Genomic DNA, 25,233 nt, shown 5'->3' with positions numbered 1-25,233 from the left:
TTATGGATTATGTGGAGCTCCCGCAACGTTCCAGCATTTTGTCAATGACATCTTTCAGGATTATCTAGATCGGTTCTTGATCATCTACCTGGACGATTTTTTGGTGTTTTCTAGATCACAATCAGAACATGAGAACCACGTCAGAATGGTGTTACAACGATTGCGGGATCATGGACTTTATGCCAAGCTGGAAAAATGTGCTTTTGATCTACAAGAGGTAGATTTCCTGGGGTACCGCGTCTCGCCACTAGGGCTCTCCATGGACCCGGCAAAGGTTTCAGCAGTATTGGAATGGCGGGCGCCAACCAACAAAAAAGAGGTGCAACGATTCTTGGGGTTCGCGAACTATTACCGCAAGTTCATTCCAGATTTTGCCCGCTGGTCTGATCCAATCACCAGCTGCATCCGTGGGAAACAGCCCTTCCGCTGGACAGATCAAGCAGAGAAAGGGTTCCAGCAACTAAAGAAATTATTCACGTCCCAGCCAATCCTTCAGCACCCAGATCCTGAAACCCCTTTTGTTGTGCAGGCGGACGCCTCCGATGTAGCAATTGGGGCTGTACTCCTACAACCGGTGGGAGATCATCTTCATCCTTGTGCCTTTTATTCCCGTCAATTGACCGCACCAGAGAGAAACTACACCATTTGGGAAAAGGAACTATTGGCCATAAAGGCAGCCTTTGAAACTTGGAGACATTGGTTAGAAGGGGCCAAATTTCCCATTGAAGTCCATACTGATCATCGGAATCTAGAGCATCTAAGAACTGCCCGCAAGCTAAATCAGAGACAACAACGCTGGGCCTTATTCTTTGAACGTTTTAACTTCCAAATTCATTATGTAACCCCAGCCCAGACCAAGCAAGCAGATGCTCTGTCACGGAAACCAGAATACGCTGCAGGACGCAAGGAGACCTTTGAGTCCCAGCTGCTACAACCCGGGAACTTTGCCACGCTCACAGTGGGGAACACCAAATCCACTCCCATTGAATCAACTCCCTCTACTCCAGGGCCCCTTTGTGCTCAAGAAATCAGGGCTAGTCAGCAAGCAGATGCCTGGGCGCAGGATCAACTTCGCCAAGGACTACATTTCCCCTTTTCGCTTAAGGATGGGCTGCTTTGCTATAGAAATCATGTTTACATCCCCCCAGGACCGGGCAGGGAAAAGGCACTTCGTTTGTGTCATGACTGCAAGCCAGCAGGGCATTTCGGGCTATTCAAAACTATGCATTTGATCCTAAGAGATTTCTGGTGGCCCAAGATCCGCAAGGATGTAGAAAAATATGTCAACACCTGCCCAGTATGCCAGCGCTCCAAGACAAGAAGGGAAAAGCCCTCAGGGCTTCTGCATCCCCTTCCTACCCCATCTCGCCCATGGGAAATAATCTCTGCGGATTTTATAACTGATCTACCACCTTCCTGTGGATTCACCACGATCCTAGTGGTGGTGGACCTTTTTACCAAGTTAGCCCATTTTATTCCCTGTGATGGCCTTCCCACGGCCAAAGAGACTGCAGATCTATTTCTCCAACATGTTTTCAGATTGCATGGATTGCCCAAGAGTTTGGTCACTGACCGTGGGTCCCAATTCACCTCTCGCTTCTGGAAGGCACTACAAAAACTATTGGGCATAGACTCTCGTTTATCTTCGGCTCATCATCCTCAAACAGATGGGCAAACTGAGCGCACCAATGCCACTTTGGAACAGTACCTTCGCTGTTATGTAAACTACCAACAGGACAATTGGGCTTCTCTGTTACCACTGTCGGAGTTTGCCTACAATAATGGGGTCCAGGCTTCAATTAAGGAAACCCCGTTCTTTGCAAACTATGGCTTCCATCCACGTTTCTTTCCTCCTGTCATTGAAACCTCAGAAGTTCCCGCAGCAGAGGACTGGCTGCAGGAACTCACAGCAGTGCAGCAACTTTTGCTCCAGCAACTGGACCAAGCCAAGGAGGACTATAAACGCCACGCTGACAAGCATCGCCAGCCGGGCCCCGAAATCAAGGTAGGAGACCGGGTTCTTCTGTCCACTCGCTTTTTGCCCTCCCACCGTCCCTGCCGGAAGCTAGATGCCCGTTTCATTGGTCCCTATCCAGTGGTGGCGCAACTTAACCCCGTGACTTTCAAACTCCAACTTCCGCGCTCTATGCGCATTCATCCAGTGTTCCATCGCTCCCTGCTCCTTCCGGCGGATGGTGTGCGCCCTGATGCAGACCGGCCGGCCCCCGCCCCTGTTTTGGTGGACGGAGAAGAAGAGTTCGAGGTTCAGGACATTTTGGATTCTCGCTTTCACCGCCGCCGCCTACAATATCTCATTGACTGGGTGGGTTTTGGCCCCGAAGAGCGCTCTTGGGAAGACGCTTCCACGGTTCATGCTCCTGATCTAACCCGCCGCTTCCATCAGACCTATCCCGCCAAGCCGCGGCCTCGCGCCTCGGGGAGAGAGTCCCGGTTTGAGAGGGGGCTTGAGGAGGGGGATAGTGTGATGACTCATGGGCCATGTAGTCCCATTCCTAGTGCTGTTGTGACTGACGAAGAGGAGAACTTGGGTTTTCCTCCATTTCAGCCAAAAAGGGAACCATTTCAGCCAGAAATTGAGCCTTTGCACCTGCAGGAGGCTTGTCTTCCAGAAATCTCCCAAACAAGCCCGGAGTCGAGTTCTCCCCCTTTTTCGCGCCGTAATTACATTCTCCAGCAGAAAGGAGTGCAACAGGCTAATCGCAGGAGTTTGAGAATAGCAGCAAAGCATTCAGATGATTAAGCCTGTTCCCATGAGAAAATTTAGGGAGTCATACATCTGGACACAGAGATTGACTTTCGTTTCTGGTTCCCCAGAGAAGTGTTCTCTGGTGGAGAAAACAAGGCCTATTTAGGGATCTTGCGGAGTCAATTCGTCAGCAACTGGAGTAGTGTGTGTGGACAGCTACTCCGCTTCCAAGCCTTTGTTCCTGATTCAAGCCTTCGTTTTCCAGCCTTGTTCTTCCACGGATTTTGCCTTGCTTTCCAAGACCCAGCCTTGCCTTGTTTCCCGGATTTTGCCAAGTAAATACCACGGATCTTGTTCTTGTTCCTCGTTCCTTGCTGCCTTGTATTCAAGCCTTGTTATTCCGAGAGTCAAGTTACTTCCTAGCCTCGTTCAAGTTCATGGACTAAAGGACCTTGTCATCTCCCCTCACTTTGACTGGCAAAGTGAGTGTTTCGGTTATTGGATTACAACTTTGGACCTTAATATTTCATATTGGACATTGTTTCTTTGGACTAATTTTGACCTTTCCTGAAAGGTCTAATTCTGGACTATTTTCTACACTTGTTTTTATTAACTTTATATACTCCTTCAATAAAGATATTAGATAGATTCTGGCCTCTGTGTATGGTTATTGGTGCCCTGCAGCCTGGGTCCTGACAATTTACGAATTTAGCACCAAAATATCACAATACATTGAAAACATTGACTACAAAATATGTTGGATAATCCAGAACGTTGGATAAGTGAGAGACTACTGTACATTTGAAATGTTGGAGCCCCCAGATGGCGTAGTGGACTAAGTGACTTGAAGGTTGGGTTGCTGACCTGAAAGCTGCCAGGTTCGAATCCCACCTGGGGAGAGTGTGGATGAGCTCCCTCTATCAGCTCCAGCTCCATGCGGGGACATGAGAGAAGCCTCCCACAAGGATGGTAAAAACATCAAAACATCCGGGCGTCCCCTGGACAACGTCCTTGCAGACGGCCAATTCTCTCACTCCAGAAGCAACTCCGGTTGCTCCTGACACGAAAAAAAAAACCAAATTTGAAATATTTAGTGTCTATGACCTCTTCCACACAGCTGTATAAAATCTCACATTATTACATTGCACTTTATTGTCCATTATTATTACATTGCATTATTACATTGCACTTTATTGTCCATTTTAGCTGTAAAACTACCTCTCCCCATTTCGGAATATTCTGCACTTTGGCCTAGATCTGTGTATTAGTCTCCTGTTTTTAACATTTTATGCTGTATGTTGATTTTAATGACTGTTTTATTGATGCTAATGTTTTTATTGTTGGGATATTTGTTTTATTGTTTTGTTGTTGTTATTATATTGTTGTATCGGGCAAGGCCCCATGTAAGCCGCCCCAAGTCCCTTCGGGGAGATGGGGCGGGGTATAAAAATAAAGTTATTATTGGGTTGTTGTATGTCTTTCGGGCTGTGTGGCCATGTTCCAGAAGCATTCTCTCCTGACGTTTCGCTCACATCTATGGCAGGCATCCTCAGAGGTTGTGAGGTAAGGATGCCTCTGAGGATGCCTGCCATAGATGTGGGCGAAACGTCAGGAGAGAATGCTTCTGGAACATGGCCACACAGCCCGAAAGACATACAACAACCCTGTGATCCCGGCCATGAAAGCCTTCGACAACACAAAGTTATTATTATTATTAAAGTTATGTGCTTTAAATTGAGTTATATGGCAGTGTGGACTCAGGCAACCCAATCCAAAGCAGATATTGTGGGATTGTCTGCCTTGGTATGCTGGGATATATGGCTGTGTGGAAGGGCCCTGAGGCTGAGAGAGTGTGACTGACCCTAAAGTCACCCAACTGGTTTAGTCATTCCCGAAACAGTGCCATCTTACAAACTGGATTCTCCTTGGAAATGTGCCCATGCTTGTTGGATGTTGGGAATTATTGTCCGAAGAGCGGTTTTCCCTTGTGTACCTTTTTGCAGGAGTCGCCAAACATTGCAACATCGACTCTGGACGCACTGAAACCTGGAACAACTGCCATTGAAAAGCATGTCTACATAGAGACAAACGCTCTGTTGGGTTGATTGATTCCAGAGCTCGAGGGCGACCCCTGCCGGCCACCAACGCCTCTCGCAGGGAGGATTAGAACAGAAACACACGGCTACCGGAAGTTTGGAGAAAGAGACGTAAAGACGGCCGCCGGGTTTCAACGCATGCGTAGTGGCGGCGGAACTAGAGGAGGCTGAAGCTGCCTGGAAGAGGGTGAGTCTTGAATGGTGCTGCTTTCTTTTGTGGATTTGGTTGTTCCCAACCTCCCTTTCCCTCCCTTCCATTCTGAAGTCAGGCATCCCAGCCTGGGGCAAAGAAAGGGGCATTAAGGACAGCCAGCGATTGCGTTTGGGAGGCTCCCCTTCTCCTTTCTTTCGCCTCAAGGCTGGCCTTTAAACCAGGGATTTGGCTCTCTCTCTGGCCAACCAAACCTACAGTATAATAGTAATGTGGGTTGACTCTCCTTTACCTGCCATGGCCCAAGGCGATGGAATCGTGGGAGTTAGAATCATAGACTAGAATAATAGAGTTGAATGGGCCATGCAGGAAAAGCACAGTCAAAGCACCCCGGGCAGATGGCCATCCAGCCTCTGTTTAAAAGCTTCCAAAGAAGGAGACTTCACCACACCCCGAGGCGGAGAGTTCCACTGTTGGAGATAGGGCCAAAGCTTAACTCATAATTTATTTGTGTTTCCTAGAGATACAGCTGACAGGGAGTTCTGGCATGGGCTGGTCCATGAGGTCACAAAGAGTCGGCAGCGAATTAATGAATAAACAACAAAGATACGCATATACAGTAGAGTCTCACTTATCTAACATAAACGGGCCGGCAGAACATTGGATAAGCGAATAATAATAATAATAATAATAATAAAAACTTTATTTATATACCGCCCTATCTCCCGGATGGGACTCAGGGTGGTTTACAGTCATAAAAGCAACACAAACATTACATAACAACATAATACACATTATTAAACAAAGTAAAATAATACAGTTATAACAATAAGTCACACTTACATGACCAGATCAAGGGGACGGGAATCATAAAACCAATATATTAAAATGTATCATTTTAGGCTAGGGAAATCTATGTTGGATAATAAGGAGAGATTATGTTGGATAATAAGGAGAGATTAAGAAAAAGTCTATTAAACATCAAAATAGATTATGATTTTACAAATTAAGCACCAAAACATCATGTTATACAACAAATTTGACAGAAAATGTAGTTCATTACACATTAATGCTATGTAGTAATTACTGTATTTACGAATTTAGCACCAAAATATCACAATACAGTAGAGTCTCACTTATCCAACATTCACTTATCCAACGTTCTGGATTATCCAACACATTTTTGTAGTCAATGTTTTCAATACATTGTGATATTTTGGTGCTAAATTCGTAAATACAGTAATTACTACATAGCATTACTGCATATTGAACTACTTTTTCTATCAAATTTGTTGTATAACATGATGTTTTGGTGCTTAATTTGTAAAACCATAACCTAATTTGATGTTTAATAGGCTTCTCCTTAATCTCTCCTTATTATCCAACATATTCGCTTATCCAACGTTCTGCCGGCCCATTTATGTTGGATAAGTGAGACTCTACTGTATATTGAAAACATTGACTAAAAAAATGTGTTGGATAATCCAGAATGTTGGATAAGTGAGACTCTACTGTATATGTTTTAAGGTTGAGAACCACTGGTCTAGATTGAGGGAAGTCATGGTGCCTTTGTATTCCGCTTTGATTAGACCTCATCTGGAAGACTGTGTCCAGTTCTGGGCACCACAGTTCAAATTGTGTGGCTGAGAGTGACACCTTTGCTTTCTGATGGTTCAATGTTTATAAGGTTTGCCTTAAAAATATCGTATATATAATTCCTTTCAGGCTATATTATTACTATTATTATTGTTATTATATTTATTTATACCCCACTTGGTCTCTCCCGCAGGAAACTCAAAGCAACTTAACACAAAAGCATTAGCTTACAATTTAAAATATACAAATATGCAAACATTAAAACAGAATTAAATATAAACAGTATTTAAAAATTCAAAGTTAAAGTCCCTTAAAACATTTATATGCGTATCTAGGAAGCACAAATAAATTATGTGTTTAGGCTTGGGCTCCATCTCCAAGATGTGTCCAAAATCTAAAACACTTCTGCTCCTAGACATTTCGGCCTTTACTTCCTGGAGACATTTTGTCCTTTAAAAGAAAAATCTGCTTTGATGAAACGCACTCTGCACTTTTCTAGAGATACTCTCGGAGAGCCAGAATTTGAGGCAGCAAAATGTGGCAGTCCTTGAAGTTTTTCCTTGTTTCTCTTTTCCCATATGGTATTTTCAGTCCTCCCTCCCTCCGCCATCATTTTCTGCAGTGCCTCTGCTGACTTTCTTTACTCACAGAGCTTTCGTTCATCCTGTTAAACCTGATTATTTCATTCTTTCTTCTTCAGGCTAGTATTTTACCGAGTCGCTGCTGAATGCCTGTACAGCATATCCAGAAATGACTTCCTTGGTGAGTTGTTATAATCTTGAGGTTGTCTGAAATTCATGTGTCATCTTAATCAAGAGCATCCCAATTACTGTAAACAACACCCAGGCAACACCCAGTATATACACTAGTAGGCCACTATTTTCCGCCGTAATACATTGCCCCAAATTGAGACCACTAGTCTCAATTATCCCTGGAAATCCCATCTGACCTGTTTTGGCAAAGTTGCTCTCAAACTAATGGCCTGTGTTACACTTTTTGGAGGTTTGATTTGGAGCCAACGTCTGGCACCTTGCATATTATAACAACGCTTGATGAAAAAAGTTCTCTGTGTCCAGTTTTTTTCTCTACAGCAGTGATAGAGAAACTCGAGTATTTAACTACCTCAGTGAGATACACATTGAATGAAAGTCCAAAATATTTCAGAAACACCTTATTGGAAAAGCAGCCATACCTTGGTCTTCACATTTTGTACATTGGTAAAAATATGTGTAGATCAACCAAAGCTAGACTTACAGTTTATAAGAAGTATACTGGAAGATGGACTGGATTGTACTAGGAATTCATTCTTCTTTGTAGTGTCACTGTTTCTTTGGTCTTTTGGCCTAGCACTTTATACTTGGCCTTGCCCACTCTGAAGCCCTGGTCATTATATCTGGCTCTGCTGATGGAGCATTTCGTAACTGTTTTTTTTTTAATTTTTGTGTTTGTTTTGAAATGTATGTTCTTGTTTCATGTTTATTATTCTTTATTATGTTTAATTTGTTGTATGGTTTCTTTTGCTATGTTGGAAATTGCCCTGAGTCCTCTCAAAGAGATAGGGCAATATATAAATAAAGTATTATTATTATTATTATTATTATTATTATTATTATTATTATTATTATTATCATCTTTCTTTTCCTGCAGGGAGTGTGTTAGTTAAAATAGACAATATATATTTCCTTATATGCTTTGCAAAGTAATCCACTCCTTCCATTCCACTTTCTTTCTTAACCTGTGGAAATGCCTTTTTTATTTTTAGGGAACCAGCAGCCAGGCGGCAACTGAATATGTGGTGCGTGTTCCCAAGTAAGTGCCATTTGTAATTTTCTTCTTAAAGCAGGTGTTGCTCAACGTTATGTTTGGTTATTTCTCAGTGTGATATTAAATTGTAAGTCATGGTTGCCTTTCTTCTCTTTCCATAGAAATACCTCCAAAAAATATAATATTATGGCCTTCAATGCTGCCGACAAAGTCAACTTTGCCACTTGGCACCAGGTAGGACACTTGAGTTCAGGTTATACCCAGTAGTTGATTGAATCCTACATGCTGACTATCTGGGCAATAGCAACCTGTGTTCATATGAGGGGAAACAATCCAAAATTAGCAAATATAACAACTCATGGAAACTTTCAGGCAAACCTATAATGGGGTTTTCTTGATAAGATTTCTTCAGAGGAGGTTTGCCATTGCCTTACCCTGAGACAGACAATGCAACATCCCCAAAGTTTTCATGGCCAAGTAGGGATTGGAACCCTAGTTTCTAGCATCTTAGGCCAAAACTCAAATCTTGCCAGTCCTATTCCTTGTTTATTTTTTTCTGCTAGACTTACAACCAGGTTATCTCAGTGTGAAGGAAATGTGCAAGGAGGAACACAGGCTTAAGCACCAAAAGTTCGTTCAGTGTCAAACACAAACTTTTCAGCCGTAGAGAGATCCTGTGTTTTCACATCTCTGCACAGCCAAGCTGTGGTGCTTCTGCTTTAGTCCTTGTTGACTTAAATATTCATTCAATTAAATGTTATTCCTGGTTGTCACCATGGTATAACAGCCACTGGATCAAAAAGAAGGCCCAAAATGATGTTGGAAAGAATACTTTACCAAACCACTGTATTGGGCTGCTTAGGAAACTGTTATTCCCTGCTTATCAGGGAACATACCAGGCTTAGCACAGTGGTTTTCAACCTGTGTGCTCCAGGTCTTTTGGCCCAAGACTCCCAGAAATCCCAGCCAGTTTACCAGCTGTTATGATTTCTGGGAGTTGAAGGCCAAAACATCTGGGGACCCACAGGTTGAGAACCACTGCCTTAGCATTTTCTTTCCTGCTTCTCCATAGGCAAAGATGGAGCGAGATCTCAGCAATAAGAAGATCTACCAGGAAGAAGAAATGCCTGAATCAGGAGCTGGGAGTGAGTTCAACCGCAAGCTACGAGAAGAGGCACGGCGGAAGAAATATGGTATCATCTTAAAGGAGTTCAAGCCAGAAGACCAGCCCTGGATCCTGAAAGTCAACGGCAAAGCTGGACGCAAGTAAGCAGTTGATGGTGGTCTCTTTTGTCAAGAAGAGGTCTTGATTTTGGAGGATGATTGACATTATTCTTCCACCTTGGCTAGAGTGGGAGCATGTAGGGAGAGATACAAACATTTCTCAAGTGCAGAATGAGATGCAGCACAACCCTCATATCTGTGGGGATACGTTCCCAGACTTCACATTAATACCTGAAATTATTAATAATAGAGAAACCTATTATTTTCAGTGGGCCAAATAATGGAGATACTGAAAAGAGAGTGTGGCATGTACAGGATATCCTAAATGAATAAGGAGAACCGGATCAATGAAACCATAAATATTGGTTCTCCTGATATGGGGGTTGAACTATTTACTCATGAGAGATGTAAGATCATAACTTGGACTGCATCAGACCAGAGACTTACGTAATTCATTCTCCTGCTCCCAGAGCAACCAAACAGATGCCAATTGGAAGTTCACAAGACATCAGAGCAACAGCATTTTCCTGCTTGTGCTACCAGAAACCATATGCAGAGGCTTATTACATCTGACAATAGAGGTGATAAATAATAATAGCAACAATAACAACACCAAGTAGCCACTGATAGCGTTATCCTCCAAGACTTTGTCGAATCTCCTTTAAAACTGACCAGGTTAGCAGTTATCATTCTATCTTGTGGAACCAATTTCATAGTTTTAAGTTGTGCTTTGTATGAATAAGGACTTCTGTCTGTGCTCAATCACATATAATTCAGTTTCCTCAGATGATCCTGGGTCATTAATAATGTGAGAGAGGAAAGAAACACATCTTCATGGTTGTCTCTAGGAAATTGCTGCCCAAAGACCCTGCAGCTCTGTGAGCCATTAGCTGCCAGATTGTAGCAAGTTTCTGGGAATTATGTGGATGTAATCAATACACCATAGGCCGCGGTGGCGCAGTGGGTTAAACTGCTGAGCTGCTGAATTTGTTGATCAGATGATCGGCAGTTTGAATCCATGGGGCAGGGTGAGCTCCCATTGTTTTCCCCAGCTTCTGCCACCTAGCAGTTCGAAAACATGCAAATGTGAGTAGATCAATAGGTACCGCTCCAGCTGGAAGGTAATAGTGCTCCATGCAGTCATGCTGGCCACATGATCTTGCAGGTATCTACGGACGGACAACGCGGGCTCTTCAGCTTAGAAATAGAGATGAGCACCACCCCCTAGAGTCGAACATGACTAGACTTAATGTCAAGGAGAAACATTTACCATTTTAATCAGTAATAGGGTCCAAGAGTGGTACTCGGCTCTAATACATGGAAGTAAAAAAAGTTTGTCTGCTAGATCAGATAGATTTCTAAACAAATGCTTCTTAAGTTGAAATAAAAAAAAATCAAATACTGTAAATCAATGGTCCTCAAACTGGGGTCCCCAGGTGTTTTGGGCCTTCAACACTTAGAAATCCTAACAGCTGGTAAACTGGCTGGGATTTCTGGGAGTTATAGGCCTAAAACATCTGGAGACCCCAAGTTGAGAACCAATGCTGTAAACAAAACTTGCATTAACTGCTTTTTTACCTCTTATTTCTGTCAAAGCTTTCTGAAAATATGAATGTTGATAAATGCTTCCATTAAAATAGGTTGCATATTCCCCTATGTAGAAATCTGAAATACTCCCCAAATCCAAAATTGTAACACCTTTGCTTTTTGATGATTCAATGAACTCACACTTTGTGTCTTTTCTGGATCTATAGCCAAAAATTTTCAATCCCGGTCTTCAAATGATTTATTGTTTTTTTGCTGTCAACTCATTTCTGACTTATGGCAGCCCTAAAGGGTTCATTTAACAACATTTGTTCAGAGGGGGCTTGCTGTTGCTTTTATCTGAGGCTGAGAGAAAGTGTGATTTGTCCAAGGTTAATCAGTGGGCTTCCAGAGCTGAGCGGAGTCATAGTCCAATGCTCAAACCACTATGCCATGCTAGGTCCTTCTGTTTTAAATTCTGAACATATCTCCTGTTTCTTTTCACCCAGGTTCAAAGGTGTGAAAAAGGGTGGCGTGACAGAAAACACATCTTACTACATCTTCACTCAGTGTCCAGATGGTGCCTTTGAAGCCTTTCCAGTTAATAACTGGTATAACTTTACTCCCATTGCCAAGCACCGTACATTGACGGCAGAGGAAGCTGAGGAGGAATGGGAGAGGTGAGAGTACAGAGCCTTAATATCTTCCCAAGATATTGTATGGTGATATGCCATATAGGCCTGAAGGCTGGTACATGATGGAGCTAGGACTCCCATGTTGTATCATTCTTCTCCAAACAGTTGGCATGGAGGGAGAGGCTACTTAAGGTCAGTGGTTCTCAACCTGTGGGTCCCCAGATGTTTTAGTCTTCAACTCCCAGAAATACTAACAGCTGGTAAACTGTCTGGGATTTCTGGGAGTTGTAGGCCAAAACACCTAAGGACCCACAGGTTGAGAACCACTGGTTTAGGTATATATAACTAGAGCAGTAAAGATGTATACATTTGGATAGCACTTTAGAAAGCACTTCACATTAATTGTCTTATTAATCTGTACAAGAATTTTGGAAGGTACATCAGTGTCATCTTTTATGGGGCCAAAGATACCTGTGAGTTCATGGCAGATATGAGATTGCTATTTGTCTACTGTGCTGCACCCAGTCTTTGCAGTCAGATCTTTTCAATTGTAGTTCATAGCTTCACCTGCCGGAGCCCTAAAATAAACTAAAATGTTTGAAGTTGCCTATTCTCATCTGTTTGATTTTAGCTCTTTTATTTGCACCTCCAATTCAAAGAGTGTTCCAGAAAGATGGAAATGTTGTAGTATATGTGCCTCCAGTCTGAAGGTTTCAGCCAGCTTTCTTGCGTGTGCCTCTGGTGGCTGAGTGTGACCCGTTTTCTTCCTCTGCAGACGGAACAAAGTGCTGAACCATTTTAGCATCATGCAACAGCGGCGGCTGAAGGACCAAGGGGAAGAGGAAGAGGAGGAGAAAGAGAAGAAAGGCAAAAAGAAAGGAAGTGATTTGAAAATCCATGATTTGGAAGATGATCTGGAAATGAGCTCAGATGACAGCGAATTCAGTGATGCTGATGGTATGGAAAGTTGAATGAAAGAGTGGTGGGTGTGACAGCTTATCATAGAAACATACATTTGGAAGAGACCCCAGGGATCATCTAGTCCAACCCCATTCTGCCAGGCAGAAATATATGCTCAAGGTACTCCTGACAGATGTCCATCCACCCACTGTTTAAAAACCTTCAGAGACTCTACCACAGCCCAAGGAAGCAGCATATTCCACTGCCAAACAGATCTTACCACCAGGAAGCTCTTTTAGAGGGCTCTTTTCAATGGCTTGCTTTAGAACAGACTGTATTGGGCCCTGAGATGGAGCAATGCAGTGGTGTCCCATCTCTCATTCACCTGAGTGCCTAAAGTCAGCAAAATCATTTCAGTACATGGGGTTAAATTCCACAAGCACGTTTTTCCAATCCACAATGTTCTGCATATAATGATCATTATATACGTTTTCAGTTTACTGCCTTTTGGTGACACCTCAAATTTGCTGCCCGGAGTGGTCATCTCTGAGGCAGACCTCCGCATTTCAATTCTATAGGATTCTGGGCTAAAATGTCCCCACAGTTATAAAACCAGTGGTTCTCCATTTTCAGTGGAATGCCTTGAAATTATTTGCCTTTTGTTTCTTATTAGGTGAAAAGCCAACTAAACCCAAGAAGAAAGCCCCTCTCACCAAGAAGAAGAAGAAAAAGAAGGGATCTGATGATGAAGCCTTCGAAGACAGTGATGATGGGGACTTTGAGGGTCAGGAGGTGGACTATATGTCTGATGGCTCTAGGTGAGCTCTGCCAGAGATTGGGAATAGTTTCTTCTCAGCTGGGGAAAGCATTATTATTATTATTATTATTATTATTATTATTATTCTCTGCAAGAAGATTCCAAGTGGCTTACATTAAAAGCATTTCAATACAATTTAAAATCTACAAAAATGCAAGCATTAAAACAGAATTAAATATCAATGGTATTTTTAAAAATGGCAGTAAATACATATTCAAAGCTAAAAACCTTCTTGTTTAAAAGCCTGCTTGAATAAAAAGGTTTTAGCTTGCCACCTGAAGGACAGCAGGGAGGGGGTCCATTCTGCCTTCCCTGGGAAGAAGGGAGTTCCAGAGTGGTGAGGCAGCCACCGAGAAGGCCCTCATTCCCACCAAGCAAGCTTGAGATGGAGGTGGGACTGAGAGAAGGACCTTTCCTGAGGATCTCGGTGCCCAGCCAGGTTCATACAGGGAGATGTGGTCAGCCAAATAGCCTGGACCTTAGCAGTCTAGGGCCTTAAAAGTCATAACCAGCACTTTGAATTGTGCCTGGAAACAAGCCAGAGGAGCTGTGCAACAGGAGGATTGTCAGCTCCCTGTAGTCAGTCCCAGTGAGCAACCTGGCTGAGGCTCTTTGAACCAGCTGAAGTTTCCGAGCACTCTTCAAAGGCAGCCCCACATAAAGCATGTTACGGTAATCCCAACGGGATGTAACGAAGGCATGTACCACTGTGGCCAGGTCTGGCTTCTGAAGAAATGAGCGCAGTTGGCACACAGGTTTTAATTGTGAAAAGACCCTCCTGACCACCACAGATACCTGGGCCTCCAGATTCAGCGCTGAATCCAGGAGGACCCCCAAACTGCAGACCTGTGTTTTCAGGGGGATTGTAACCTCATCCAGCACAGTCTGGGTCCCTATTCCCTGGTCTGCCTTCCAATTGACCAGAAGTACCTCTGTCTTGTCTGGATTAAGTTTAATTTGTTTGCCCTCATCAAGTCCATCAAGTTGCGACCGGAGCTGAGTTTCTCTCAGCAGTGGTGAAAAGACAGTTTGCTGTGCATGTGAGGGAAGCAAGGTGACTTAGCTAAAGTGAGATTAACTATGTGACACACACAACACTGCCAGCTTCCTGCTTCTTAGTATCTATGTCCATAGGGGGCTGCTTCTCTCCACTGATTGCCCTGTTGTCTTATATCGCTCATATTTGGGTTGCCTTTTATCTTCTTGCAGTAGCTCAGTAGAGGAAGTGGTGGGAAAGCCCAAGACGACCAATGAAGAAGACATCCCCAAAGGTATGTGGTTAAACTGAAGTAGCAGCACTCATATGAATAAACAAATCTAATTTTGAGAGAACAACCAGGCTGAAGACCCATCCAAAAGCTTGGGGGTATATATAGATATATATATTAAATTAGTGTCCTTAATATTTACTTTGCCTGAATTATTTGTAGGACATGCACTTGTGTTTGATTTAGAAGTTTTTGAGATTCAAAATCAGCTGTTCATGTTCTACCTTATTCTCATTTGATGTAATTGTATACTGCAACTGTATACTGTTGGCCCTCTACATTTGCGAGTTTAACTTTGGTCTCTCTAGGAATCTCTAGGTCTTCCAGAGCGACAATATGATCAATCTCCAGCAGAGTTACACTGGAGGACCTAAAGATATTCCTATAAAAGTGTTCTCTTGGATTTAAATAAAACATATTTTAATTTGCCATTCCCCCCACAATACACCCTAGTGTAAAGGTTGTTTTGAAAGGAAAATCGCTGTATCTGCAACCATGAACTGCCCATGAATGAAACTCTTACCCCTTGAAAGGGTGAGGCAAAGAGTTTCAAAGGACTAGATGCCTCTCTTAGTGCACAAATAGCCTGTAGTCTCAGTCATTTTCAGGATGGTGACCTTGTAACACAGTGGTTCTCAACCTGGGGTTCCCAGATGTTTTTGGGCTACAACTCCCAGAAATCCCAGCGAGTTTACCAGCTGTTAGGATTTCTGGGAATTGAAGGCCAAAAACATCTTGGGCCCCCAGGTTGAGAACCACTGCTGTAACATAAGACGTATTGTGTTCTGCAGTTCAGAAAACATACAGCAGGTGGAGAGCGCATAGAGCATTTGTAAATTGGTTAGTAACACTTGATAATTCATTCAACAATTTGCAACCTTTTGTGTAATCATAACGTGTTGCCATTGTGAAATATGCTGCTTTGAAATTGGGTCCATCATTTTGAAACATCCCATATTTCTTAAGACATAAAAAGAATTGTAGAAACTGTAGCTTGTTGAGGATGGTGATCATTCTTTATTAAAGAATCCTAGCCTTATCCTTCCAGATACAGCAGAATGGAACAGCAAGGCACAGAAACTAGTGATTTCGGTTTTAGTAGCATTGGCAAAGGGTCTGTTTGGGAAATTGATAGGCATTGTTGCTAAGTGACTGCTCCATTATTTTCTATCTGGTTACATCATGCAAGCTGCTGAGCAATCTTTGCTCAGATATCAGTGGCTAATGGCTTGCCTTCCTTTATTTTATCTCTTGCAGGTATAGATGAAGCAAGCGAAAGTAGTGAAGAGAGCGAGGAGGAAAAGCCTGCAGAAGAAAAAGAAGAGGAAGAGGAGGAGAAGAAGGTCCCCACTCCACAGGACAAGAAGAAGAAGAAAGGTGAGTACAGTTAGGATGCTGAAGCAAATATGACAGAATGTTAGGAAAGAGATATGTAAATCAGGCCTAGGGCAAGGCGCCCTGGGGTACAATTTCACAGAAGTGCGGATTGTGGATTTAGGTTACACACTTCATCTTTCCTAAAATTTCAGTTTAAAGAGAAAAGGTTCTCATTCTTATGGCTACAGTAATGAATAATAATGTGTGTCTGGACAGTGCCTGTTTGATGAAGGGTCTCATGTCCTGTTAGCTTCTTTTTGTGGCTAGCATAACAAGATTGTTTTTTTTATTGAAATCATGCATATTTGCAGGCTCTTAATGCTTTGAGAGTTTCTGGCAAGTCACATAACTATCAATCAGAGCTGAATGTTTATTTATTTATGGTATTTATACACCGCCCTACTCAGCCCGAAGGGGACTCAGAGCGGCCTTACAATAGGCAATAATTCAATGCCACAAAAATAAACATAAAATAACATATGCATTAAAACAGAAAAGTAAACATATAAACATTAAAAACAATTACTAAAAACAACACAATCTGAAATCATGATCCGAAGGCCGTTCCAATCATGACTGCATATATTCCAACTTCACTTATTGCACAAGTTAGGTATCTCACATACTGAAGTGATGTATCTAGCCTGTCTGTAATTTGTAGCAAGAGCAATCTTGAAGTAGCTGATATGGCGAGATGTTACCTAAGAAGGATCTCTTGAGCAGGTGATGTAAGAGAAGTATGAACTTCTGATAACAGGTTACTAGTGATCCAAACAACAGGGAGCCATGAAGGTACTAAAGCCTAGATTGATTTGTTGACACTGTGTTACAGATAGCAGTGATGAATCTGAGACATCTGAGGACAGCGACATTGACAGCGAAGCCTCTTCAGCACTCTTTATGACGGTAATTCCAGATAGTTTGAATGGTGGATGGCTGGATCATCTGGAGCTTTGTTATGGAGTTCCCTCATTATTCCTAACTCAAGCTTGGTCTTTATGAGTTACTAGCATAGACTGTAAATTTATGATCACTGTGTGGGGAATTTTAAAAATACTCTTCAGTTTTCACTTCCTTCAGAGTGAGCACACAACAAAAAGTAGTTGGAATGGTAACTTTTCTCCCTTTGTATTTACAAGGGATTATTTAGTATGTCAAAAGAGCTTTATATTCTTCCTCTTCCCCACCCAATTGTACCTCAAAATACTCTTGTATCTTCCTCCACCTATCCTTTCCTTTTGTTTTGAAGGGTTAGGCGTGTACTGACTGTAGAATGAATGCAGTTTTACATCATTTTAACTGTCATGGGTCAATGCCCCAGATTCTGTTTGCATGGGTTAGGATCAATAATCACAACAACTCCACCAGGTAGGCATGTAATTTGTAACCTTCCAATTATTATCACCTTAACGTTGCGCTTATACATAATGTACTAAAGCAAGCAGATCCAAATAGCCAAACATCAGCAGAGTTCTTTATCAGCAGCTTAGTGATTAGCAGAGTGAAATATTATGCAGTTCCCGAACCTTATCTTTTATTGAAGCACTGAAACTTTCAGGTTCATCCAAAAGTACTTTGAAGGCTTTATTTTCAGCTTGTTGCATTTGTACAGTCTATTTTCAGGCTTCATGATACTCATGAACACATAGCCATCAACATGGTGACAGGCCCTCCTTCATGGAGGCATCAGACATGCAGAGAGAAGAGCACATGGGTCTCCACTCTTTATATACCCACACTGGTTAACCATTATGCCCAGGGTCAAAGGAAATGATGCAAACCTTTTCATTCCTGTCACATGGCCATGACACAGCTTCTTTAGCCAGTCCTACTTGTTACAAATCACCACTTACTTAACCCTTCAGTGGATTTCAGTGACATGTTCAGAAAGATTTTTTTCACATACACATTAAATCACATGGAGTTGCATTTTTATTAATACAACATTGTCTGACTCACAATCCCCTCCAAAACTGCTTCTGAAAACATGTGTCACCTTTTACAGTATGAAACATTTTGTCAGTTTCAATTCCCAACAGACTTCTCATGTCAAAGAATCCTGCCAGTGTTGTTTCTACCTTTTGTCTGTCTGCTGTTTCCTTGTAGTTTCCCACACTTTTAAAGCATCTTTATTACAATTACACATTTTTATTTACATGCATCAACGCACAGAATTTATCCTTCAGATTCTGGCCTAAGCCATGTCAAAATTTTCCTTTGAACCCTTGGCTAAGCATGTGGGAGTTTTGTTCTTTTAAGAACTTTCCAGTCACTGAAAGGTTTCTTTCCTTTCTCACAAACTCCAACTCCACACATCCAATGTTTGTGCTTTTGGCATTCAGACATGCATGTTCTTTTGTCACACTTCTTCCAGGTTCCTTGCATTATCTTTCTGTGTTTCTGATATTCACACATGCCTCTGCCATACTCTTCTGGAAACTTCTGTTGAACATTCCAACCTCTGGCTGACTGCACTTCCTTACTACCAGACAAACACTTTTTCTCACAGATCCATTCATTTTTGACCACACTCTGGTTCCTAGGCCTTTCTACTCCAAACACTGTCATTTCCACCACTGAGCTTGTCTTGTGAGCACATCCTCATCCTATCTCACATTTAGACTTTCTTGCTCTTTCTCGGGACATATTTTCTCAGTACTTTTACTTCCAACTACCATGTACACTTTTGCTTGAGGCACCACAAAAGAATTCTGGCTCTTTCTTGCCTCTTTTACTCCTCCTAGGGATGAAGATGCGTGGCAAATCTTCACCATAATCACTAGGGCTCTTGCTCTCCCCTTACACTTCCTATTCTTTCTTAACCAGGACTTTGGGCGGTGTTTTGTTTTATACATGTGAAGTGTCCTGTTGGAGTTCTACCTTGGGTGTTTGAGATCTCTCTGCATTTGGCTCCAGATTAATGGGAGTTGTAGTTTCACAAGATTTTCAGCTTTCTCTGCCAAAGAGTGCTGATGTCTCATCAAACAACTCCCATCAAAGTACAGCCTTGGTCACTGTCTTCAATTGTGTTGTATGCAACTGATCAACAACTTTCTATAGCAGGGGTAGGTATCATGCAGCTCTCCAGATATTGATGAATTACACCTCTCATTGCTGATTATTCTGCCTAGGATTACTGAAAGTTTCTGTTCAATATCTAAATGGTTACATGATTCCTGCCCCTGCTCTATAGTGATTTCTCTGTGGAAGTTCTAATTAAACACATCTCTTTGGGGGAGTTTATTTTGGGCATAGTCATGTTATGATTCGAAGCATTCCTAACCAAACGCCTCAAGTCATAGCAATTGTCTTTTCAATAGACCTGGTTTCTATTAAATGTTCTCTGGACTGAAGTTAGAGGAGAGATACCATCATCATCTCCATATCCAGCACCTTCCATTAAATGCCAGTCCCTGCATTAGGCTGCTACTTACCAGCAAAACCTATGTCCCATCCCAGTTTCTCCTTTATAGTTCTAAGTTGCCATTAAAGGGCAAATGAGAAATGCAAGAGAGTCCACAAATCATTCACAAGTGTGGTTGCAGTCTGGACAGGTTTCCGTGGATGGAACTTTCTTGACAAACATTACTTCTGTTTGTAAGATGACCACCAGTACGTAACCTAATGAGATTGGGCAACCTGATATTGCAGTGTTGAGCATGACTCTGCTTTTGGGGAGTCTGCAGATTTGCATTTTCTTGACATTTATTGTCTGTATCTCAGCTATCTTTTTGTTGTTAGACCACTGCCCTCGTTTTCTGTTGACTTTATCAGCAGCCTTTCTGTTGACTTACTTAGACAGCCTTAGGAATTGGTTTGCAATATCTATAAGCCCATGAAACATTCATAGTCTGCCTGGTGACAGTATGATCCTCACACCACAGGAGATATGTTCCCCCATGGATACCTGAAACTATGGATACTTCTATATTTTGACTGTAGTTAGGCTGGAAGCCAACATAGACTTGCACTGGGAAAGCTAGAAAGGCCCAGTAACATTTTCTGGGGGTTGGAGGTAGTTTTTTGAGCGTAGATGAGTGAAAACGTGGCCATACTGTACTATTTTTTGTTTCCTGGACTATAAGCAGAAAACAGAAAATAATTATTTTCTATACTGTATCCTGAAACTGGCAACCAATTCCTGTGCTCTTGTTACTAATGCTCAGTAGGTGGTTTTGAACATGCTTAAAAGAGACCTCCTCTCATTAGAACAGTGGAGCCTAAGAGGCAATGTGATTCTCAACTGAACCTGCCCCCCTGTCCTTACAGAAAAAGAAGACCCCTCCCAAGAAGGAGCGCAAGGGCTCTGCTAGCAGCTCACAAGGGAACAGCCGCCCAGGGACTCCCTTGGTGGATGCCAGCAGCACCTCTTCCACATTGCGGGCTGCAGCCAACAAACTGGAGCAAGGTATGGCCAAGTGTAGAAGTCTGCCAAGGCTTGACATTCTTTACCTTTTAGGATTGTGATTTCTGAAACGAATGTATTCTTCAAAAGTGCGGTGTGGCATTTATGTTTTAAACCCATGCCAACAGAGATGTCTGTGGAGATAAATTAAGCTGCACCTTCAAAAGGAATTGGGGGCATTCGTGCAGAAACTTTGGCTTACCAGACATTTTGGATTTCAGCTGCTGTCTGTCCTAACCTGCATGATCAGTAAGAGGGGACTGTGGGTTTATAGCCAAAAGGTTGCTCACTCCTGTTGTAGAGCAGAGGTGTCAAACTTGTGCCCTCCAAGTCCCAAAAGCCCTAGCCAGCATATCCATTGACCTGGAATTCTGGGAGCTGAAGACCAAAACATCTGGAGGTCCACAAGTTTGGCCCCACTGTTGTAGAGGGTTTGGTAAGGACATCTCCTGACCACTGCCTCTTTTTGATCTTTAGTTCATTCCGTCTTACTTTCAGTACATCTTAGTATCAATTTAAAAAGAAATTCCAAATCCTGTGAACATTCAAACATTGAGAAAAATCAGTATATAATGTCCTCTGTTTGTGTGGCAATTAGGGGTGCAGGACTTCTGCAAAAGTGGAAAAGCCACAAATAAAAAAACCTGCTATGTTTTTACCTAAGAAAACACCTCTAGGAATCTCTAGATTCTCAAGGGTCACTCTCTGGTCCCCTTCTCCTGGACATTAACTGTAGGATTGCCTTGGAGCATCCAAAAATTGCTAGAGAGGTTTTCTTTCTAACAATCTCTAGACTTTTTATGGTGACTATAGTCACCTTCCAGCACAGGATCTGGGGATTCCTGGAAACAACTTATTAATCAAATCTGTGAACAATCAAATCCACAAAACTTCAACCAGCAAATATGGAGGTGTGACTTATTTGTCTCTGCATAGAAGTGAAATTTGTTTGGGGTGACATTTGATAAGAATGGAAGAGTTCAGTTTCTGCTTCAGTCAGCCCCACTGATAAGGACTGTAGCTCTGTGACAAAGCACATACTTTGCATGCAAAAGGTTCCAGGTTTAATCCTAGTAGGGTTAGGGATAGTCCTGCTCAAAAACCTGTAGCCTATGTTGAGAGTGTTGAGCAGTGTGAGCCATTGAATCTGACAGATATAGGGCAACTTCCAACTTCCTGTGAGTGGGGTTCTGTTTTCTTGGTTTTGACTGCTAATAAAGAAGAGGCTGAGCCTGAACCCTAGAGATGGAACAGCAAATCACTTGGGGATTAGATTCCTGAAGTTGACTGGCTTTGTTTCCTTGCAACAGGTAAGCGGCAAGGAGGTTCTGGTGAGTTCCCTGCTGCCAAACGGCTGAAACTGGAAAGTGGAAACCAGGCTGCTACAACCTCTGGGAAATCTACCCCCCAACCACAGTCGGGCAAGTCAACTCCCAACAGTGGGTAAGTACTGGAAATAGTAGCTCTCATAGCCCCATGGTGAGTTGAACAGGGCAAATTTAGCTCTTGGTGGTGGGAGACTGGCATTGGTCAGGGGGTCCTTAATGTGAGTTTGAGAAAACGTTCTATAAGTCTGGCTTGAAGTTAATATAGTGGCTCCTAGTTGTGGAGAGGAATTTCTCAATTCATATCCCAACCTGACTTGTGCCACTCTTTTGGTCTGCCTAAGCCATCACGCCCAATCTGCAATATGAGAGAATATTTGAATAACAGAATTGGAAGAGACCACAGGGCACCCAGTCCAAGCCCCTGCCATGAACGAGCACACAGTCAAAGCAACCCTGACAGATGGTTATCCAGCCTATTTGAAAGCCTTCAAAGAAGGAAGCTTTTAACATGACTGTGTGACCTTGAGCAAGTCACATTCTCTCAATTCTTAAGAGAAAGACAATGGCAAAATCAATCTGGCCAAGAAAACCTGGTAGTAGAATCACCATAAGTTAGGATCAACTTCAAGGTAACAGAAACACATAAAAGTTTATAAGGATTCCTGATAGCATATGGATTTCTGAATGCACCACAGGCGCTGTGCTGATTCTTTTAAAAATTATAGTTATAGTTATATCCTGCCTATTTGACAGATGATGCCTTCCATAGATGTGGGCGAAACGTCAGGAGAGAATACTTCTGGAACATGGCCACACAGCCCGAAAGACATACAACAACTCAATAAAGCAATAAGCAACGTAAATGGCTAATTGTTATCCAGGAGCCAAGGGCTGTAAAGCTTTGTTGTTGTTGTATGCCTCCAAGTAATTTTTGACTTAAGGTGACTCCAAGGTGAACTTATCATGGAGTTCTCTTGATAAGATTTGTTCAGATGGAGGTACCCATTGTCTTCCTCTGAGGCTGAGAGAATGTGACTTCCCCAAGGTCACCCAGTGGATTTCCATGGCCATTCCGGGATTCAGACTCTGGTCTTCAAAGTCCAGCACCCAAACCAGTACACCATGCTTGTTCTTTGCAAAGCCTATGGCAAGAAACCTGTAGCCCTCTAGACATCAGTGGACTGCAACTCCCATCTGGTCCAACTTATTTATTTGCCATATTTATATCTCACCCTTCTCACCCCGAAGGGGACTCAGAGAGGTGCACATAAAGGCACAATTCGATGCCATACAACACATATCTGGCACATAAAAGATATACATTACAACAACCGCTAAAAATATTTCAACATTAAAATTATTAAAATCACATAATCCAATATCGTAGTCCAGGCTATTCCAGTTATTATTGCACCATTCCAAATTCACATATTGCACTCTGATAGATTAACCTAAAGCTTGGTCCCACATCCATGTTTTCAGTCTTTTCCTAAAAATCAGGAGGGAAGGTGCTGATCACTAGGGAGGGAGTTCCACCACTGAGAAGGCCTTGTCTCTTGTCCCCACCAACCACACCTGCAAGAGAGGCAGGACCAATAGCAGGGCCTCCCCAGACTATCTTAATCTCTGAGATGGTTCATAGAGGAAGATAAGTTCAGATAGATAAACTGGACTGGAATCGTTTAGGGCTTGCATAGTCAACACTGAGAAATGATAGGAGTAGCGGTCCACCAACAAGAGCTTTTGGCAAGGCTGAGAAATAAACATCCATGCTTCTCAAATGTGTATTTATCATATGTGGTTATAGACACCAAGGAAGAGTGTTAGGACATTACAGGCATTTGCCAACTGCCTGGTTGAGGGAAAGATATAACTGTCCTCCTTTGAAGTCTTTCCTCATGCTTTTGGTGTGATGTTGCAGTCTCTCAACCTTTCTTCTTTCCTTGCAGTGATGTACAGCTGACAGAAGATGCTGTCCGCCGTTACTTGACCCGCAAACCCATGACTACCAAGGATCTCCTGAAGAAGTTCCAAACCAAGAAGACAGGGCTAAGCAGTGACCAGACAGTCAACGTTTTGGCCCAGATACTTAAGCGTCTCAACCCCGAGCGCAAGAACATCAATGATAAGATGCACTTTTTCCTCAAAGAGTGAGAAGGGTTGACACTTGAGTCCAAATACAAACTGGCCTTTAGCTCCTGCCGTCTGCCCAGGCAGCTCTCAGTCCCTTGTGTCTGCCTGGAAGCTGTGGGTCTAGGAACAAAGCCTGTGAGTCCTCTCGAGGCTGTGTGCAGTGGACGGTCAGGATATTGACTGAGCCTATAGTGGGGTCTGAAAAACATGGCCTCTTTGACTGGAGGATAATTTTCAGAACACAGAAATGACATACTACCATTTTTAGAAATAAATACGAAGATGTCTTTTATAATATTTTTCCTGCATTAATTCCTGTCCTAGAAGAGCTCAGTAGGAAAATTGTTGTCTTCCAGAAGCTGTTTACAACCTGCTGTTCTCCCCTTGTTACTGTTAGTCTGAAGTGCAAAGATTCAGAAAAAGCTGGCTCACAGTTTATTTCCACATAATGTTATTTTCTGCACATTCTGGCCAACAGAGGAAAGCTTTGTCTCTGAATACCCTGCTGTTGGATGGTTTCCTTTGGCTGGATTCACATAGTTATTTTTCATCTGCAATAACTGAAGTCTTGGCTCACTTATATATTTACAATAAGAATAACATAGAAATGTTGGCTTATTTATAGTTTTTTTAAAATAAGCTGCAAATTTTAGTCTCCGGAAAAGATGGAAAGAAAAGGTTGCTTACCTGTAACCGTGTTTCTCCGAGTGGTCACCTGTGAAATTCGCACATATGGTATCCCTCAGCCTATGCTGACAGTTCACGGAATCTTCTAGAGCTCTCCTAGCGGAAGCCCCGCCCACTCTACCCCATGACCTATATATAGCCAGTCTGAGGGGCTGCCGCCCAGTTCCCTGCCGCGATAGTAGCAAGGTAAGAGGCATGACATAGTGGGGAGGATGGGCGGGGATGTGCGAATTTCACAGGTGACCACTCGGACAAACACGGTTACAGGTAAGCAACCTTTTCTTTCCTCCATCGTGGTCAACTGTGAAATACGCACATATGGTAGATTAGCGAGCTACTAACCTTGGCTGGTGGGAGTCATGCCACCGTAGAAAAAAGTACTGCTCTTCCAAACGCAGCATCCTCTCGAGACACTGCATCAACCTTGTAATGTCTGATGAATGTTGATGGATTGGACCAAGCAGCTGCACGGCAAACGGCATCCATGGGCACACCTTTCATAAAGGCCATTGAGGTGGACATAGATCTCGTTGAATGGCCTCTAACATGTTCTGGCAACTCTCGGCCAGCTAGCTTGTACGCGTATCGAATCGTAGCTACAATCCATGCCGACAGCCGTTG

The 25,233-nt window shown here is 42.7% G+C and overlaps 2 protein-coding genes across 5 annotated transcripts in view; one reads left to right on the top strand and one right to left on the bottom strand.

Annotated features, from left to right (window-relative positions):
- The window catches only part of LOC100555519 (adenylate kinase isoenzyme 1), a 67,629-nt gene that overhangs the window by 14,098 nt on the left and 28,298 nt on the right, over window positions 1-25,233 (bottom strand). Inside the window, exon 2 of one of the 3 annotated variants that reach the window (XM_003216749.4) lies at window positions 3,572-3,764. The exons of 1 other annotated variant lie outside the window; for it this stretch is intronic. Coding sequence is in view for 1 of the 2 variants with exons in the window: in XM_062971504.1 (XP_062827574.1) it covers window positions 3,572-3,686 (115 nt within the window). In the remaining variant the exon portion in view is untranslated. Of the gene's footprint in view, window positions 1-3,571; window positions 4,141-25,233 lie in introns of those variants that run through there. One more of the 3 variants, XM_062971504.1, reaches the window with a different exon arrangement.
- gtf2f1 (general transcription factor IIF subunit 1) lies at window positions 4,842-24,220 on the top strand. 2 transcript variants are annotated; one of them, XM_008103711.3, is made up of 14 exons: window positions 4,842-4,990; window positions 7,251-7,312; window positions 8,313-8,359; window positions 8,476-8,548; window positions 9,387-9,580; window positions 11,572-11,742; window positions 12,473-12,654; window positions 13,271-13,415; window positions 14,627-14,685; window positions 15,940-16,059; window positions 16,892-16,965; window positions 20,329-20,467; window positions 21,775-21,907; window positions 23,742-24,220. In XM_008103711.3, exons 2-14 carry the CDS (start codon window positions 7,301-7,303, stop codon window positions 23,944-23,946), a joined length of 1,554 nt encoding a protein of 517 aa, XP_008101918.1. In that variant the 5' UTR covers window positions 4,842-4,990; window positions 7,251-7,300; the 3' UTR covers window positions 23,947-24,220. The 2 variants fall into 2 exon arrangements, with proteins under 2 accessions (XP_008101918.1, XP_003216798.1); XM_003216750.4 differs by having other exon boundaries at window positions 4,843-4,990; window positions 14,624-14,685.

The sequence above is a fragment of the Anolis carolinensis genome, chromosome 2, assembly GCF_035594765.1.
Source record: "Anolis carolinensis isolate JA03-04 chromosome 2, rAnoCar3.1.pri, whole genome shotgun sequence".
Classification (NCBI taxonomy): Eukaryota; Metazoa; Chordata; class Lepidosauria; order Squamata; family Dactyloidae; genus Anolis; species Anolis carolinensis.
This window is presented reverse-complemented; position numbering and strand designations above follow the sequence as displayed.

Excerpts from the sequence above, each read along its gene's own strand:
- gtf2f1 (XM_003216750.4), top strand. Across the intron at positions 8,549-9,386 it reads ACTTTGCCACTTGGCACCAG|GCAAAGATGGAGCGAGATCT; the intron begins GTAGGACACTTG and ends GCTTCTCCATAG. Across the intron at positions 13,416-14,623 it reads TATATGTCTGATGGCTCTAG|TAGCTCAGTAGAGGAAGTGG; the intron begins GTGAGCTCTGCC and ends ATCTTCTTGCAG.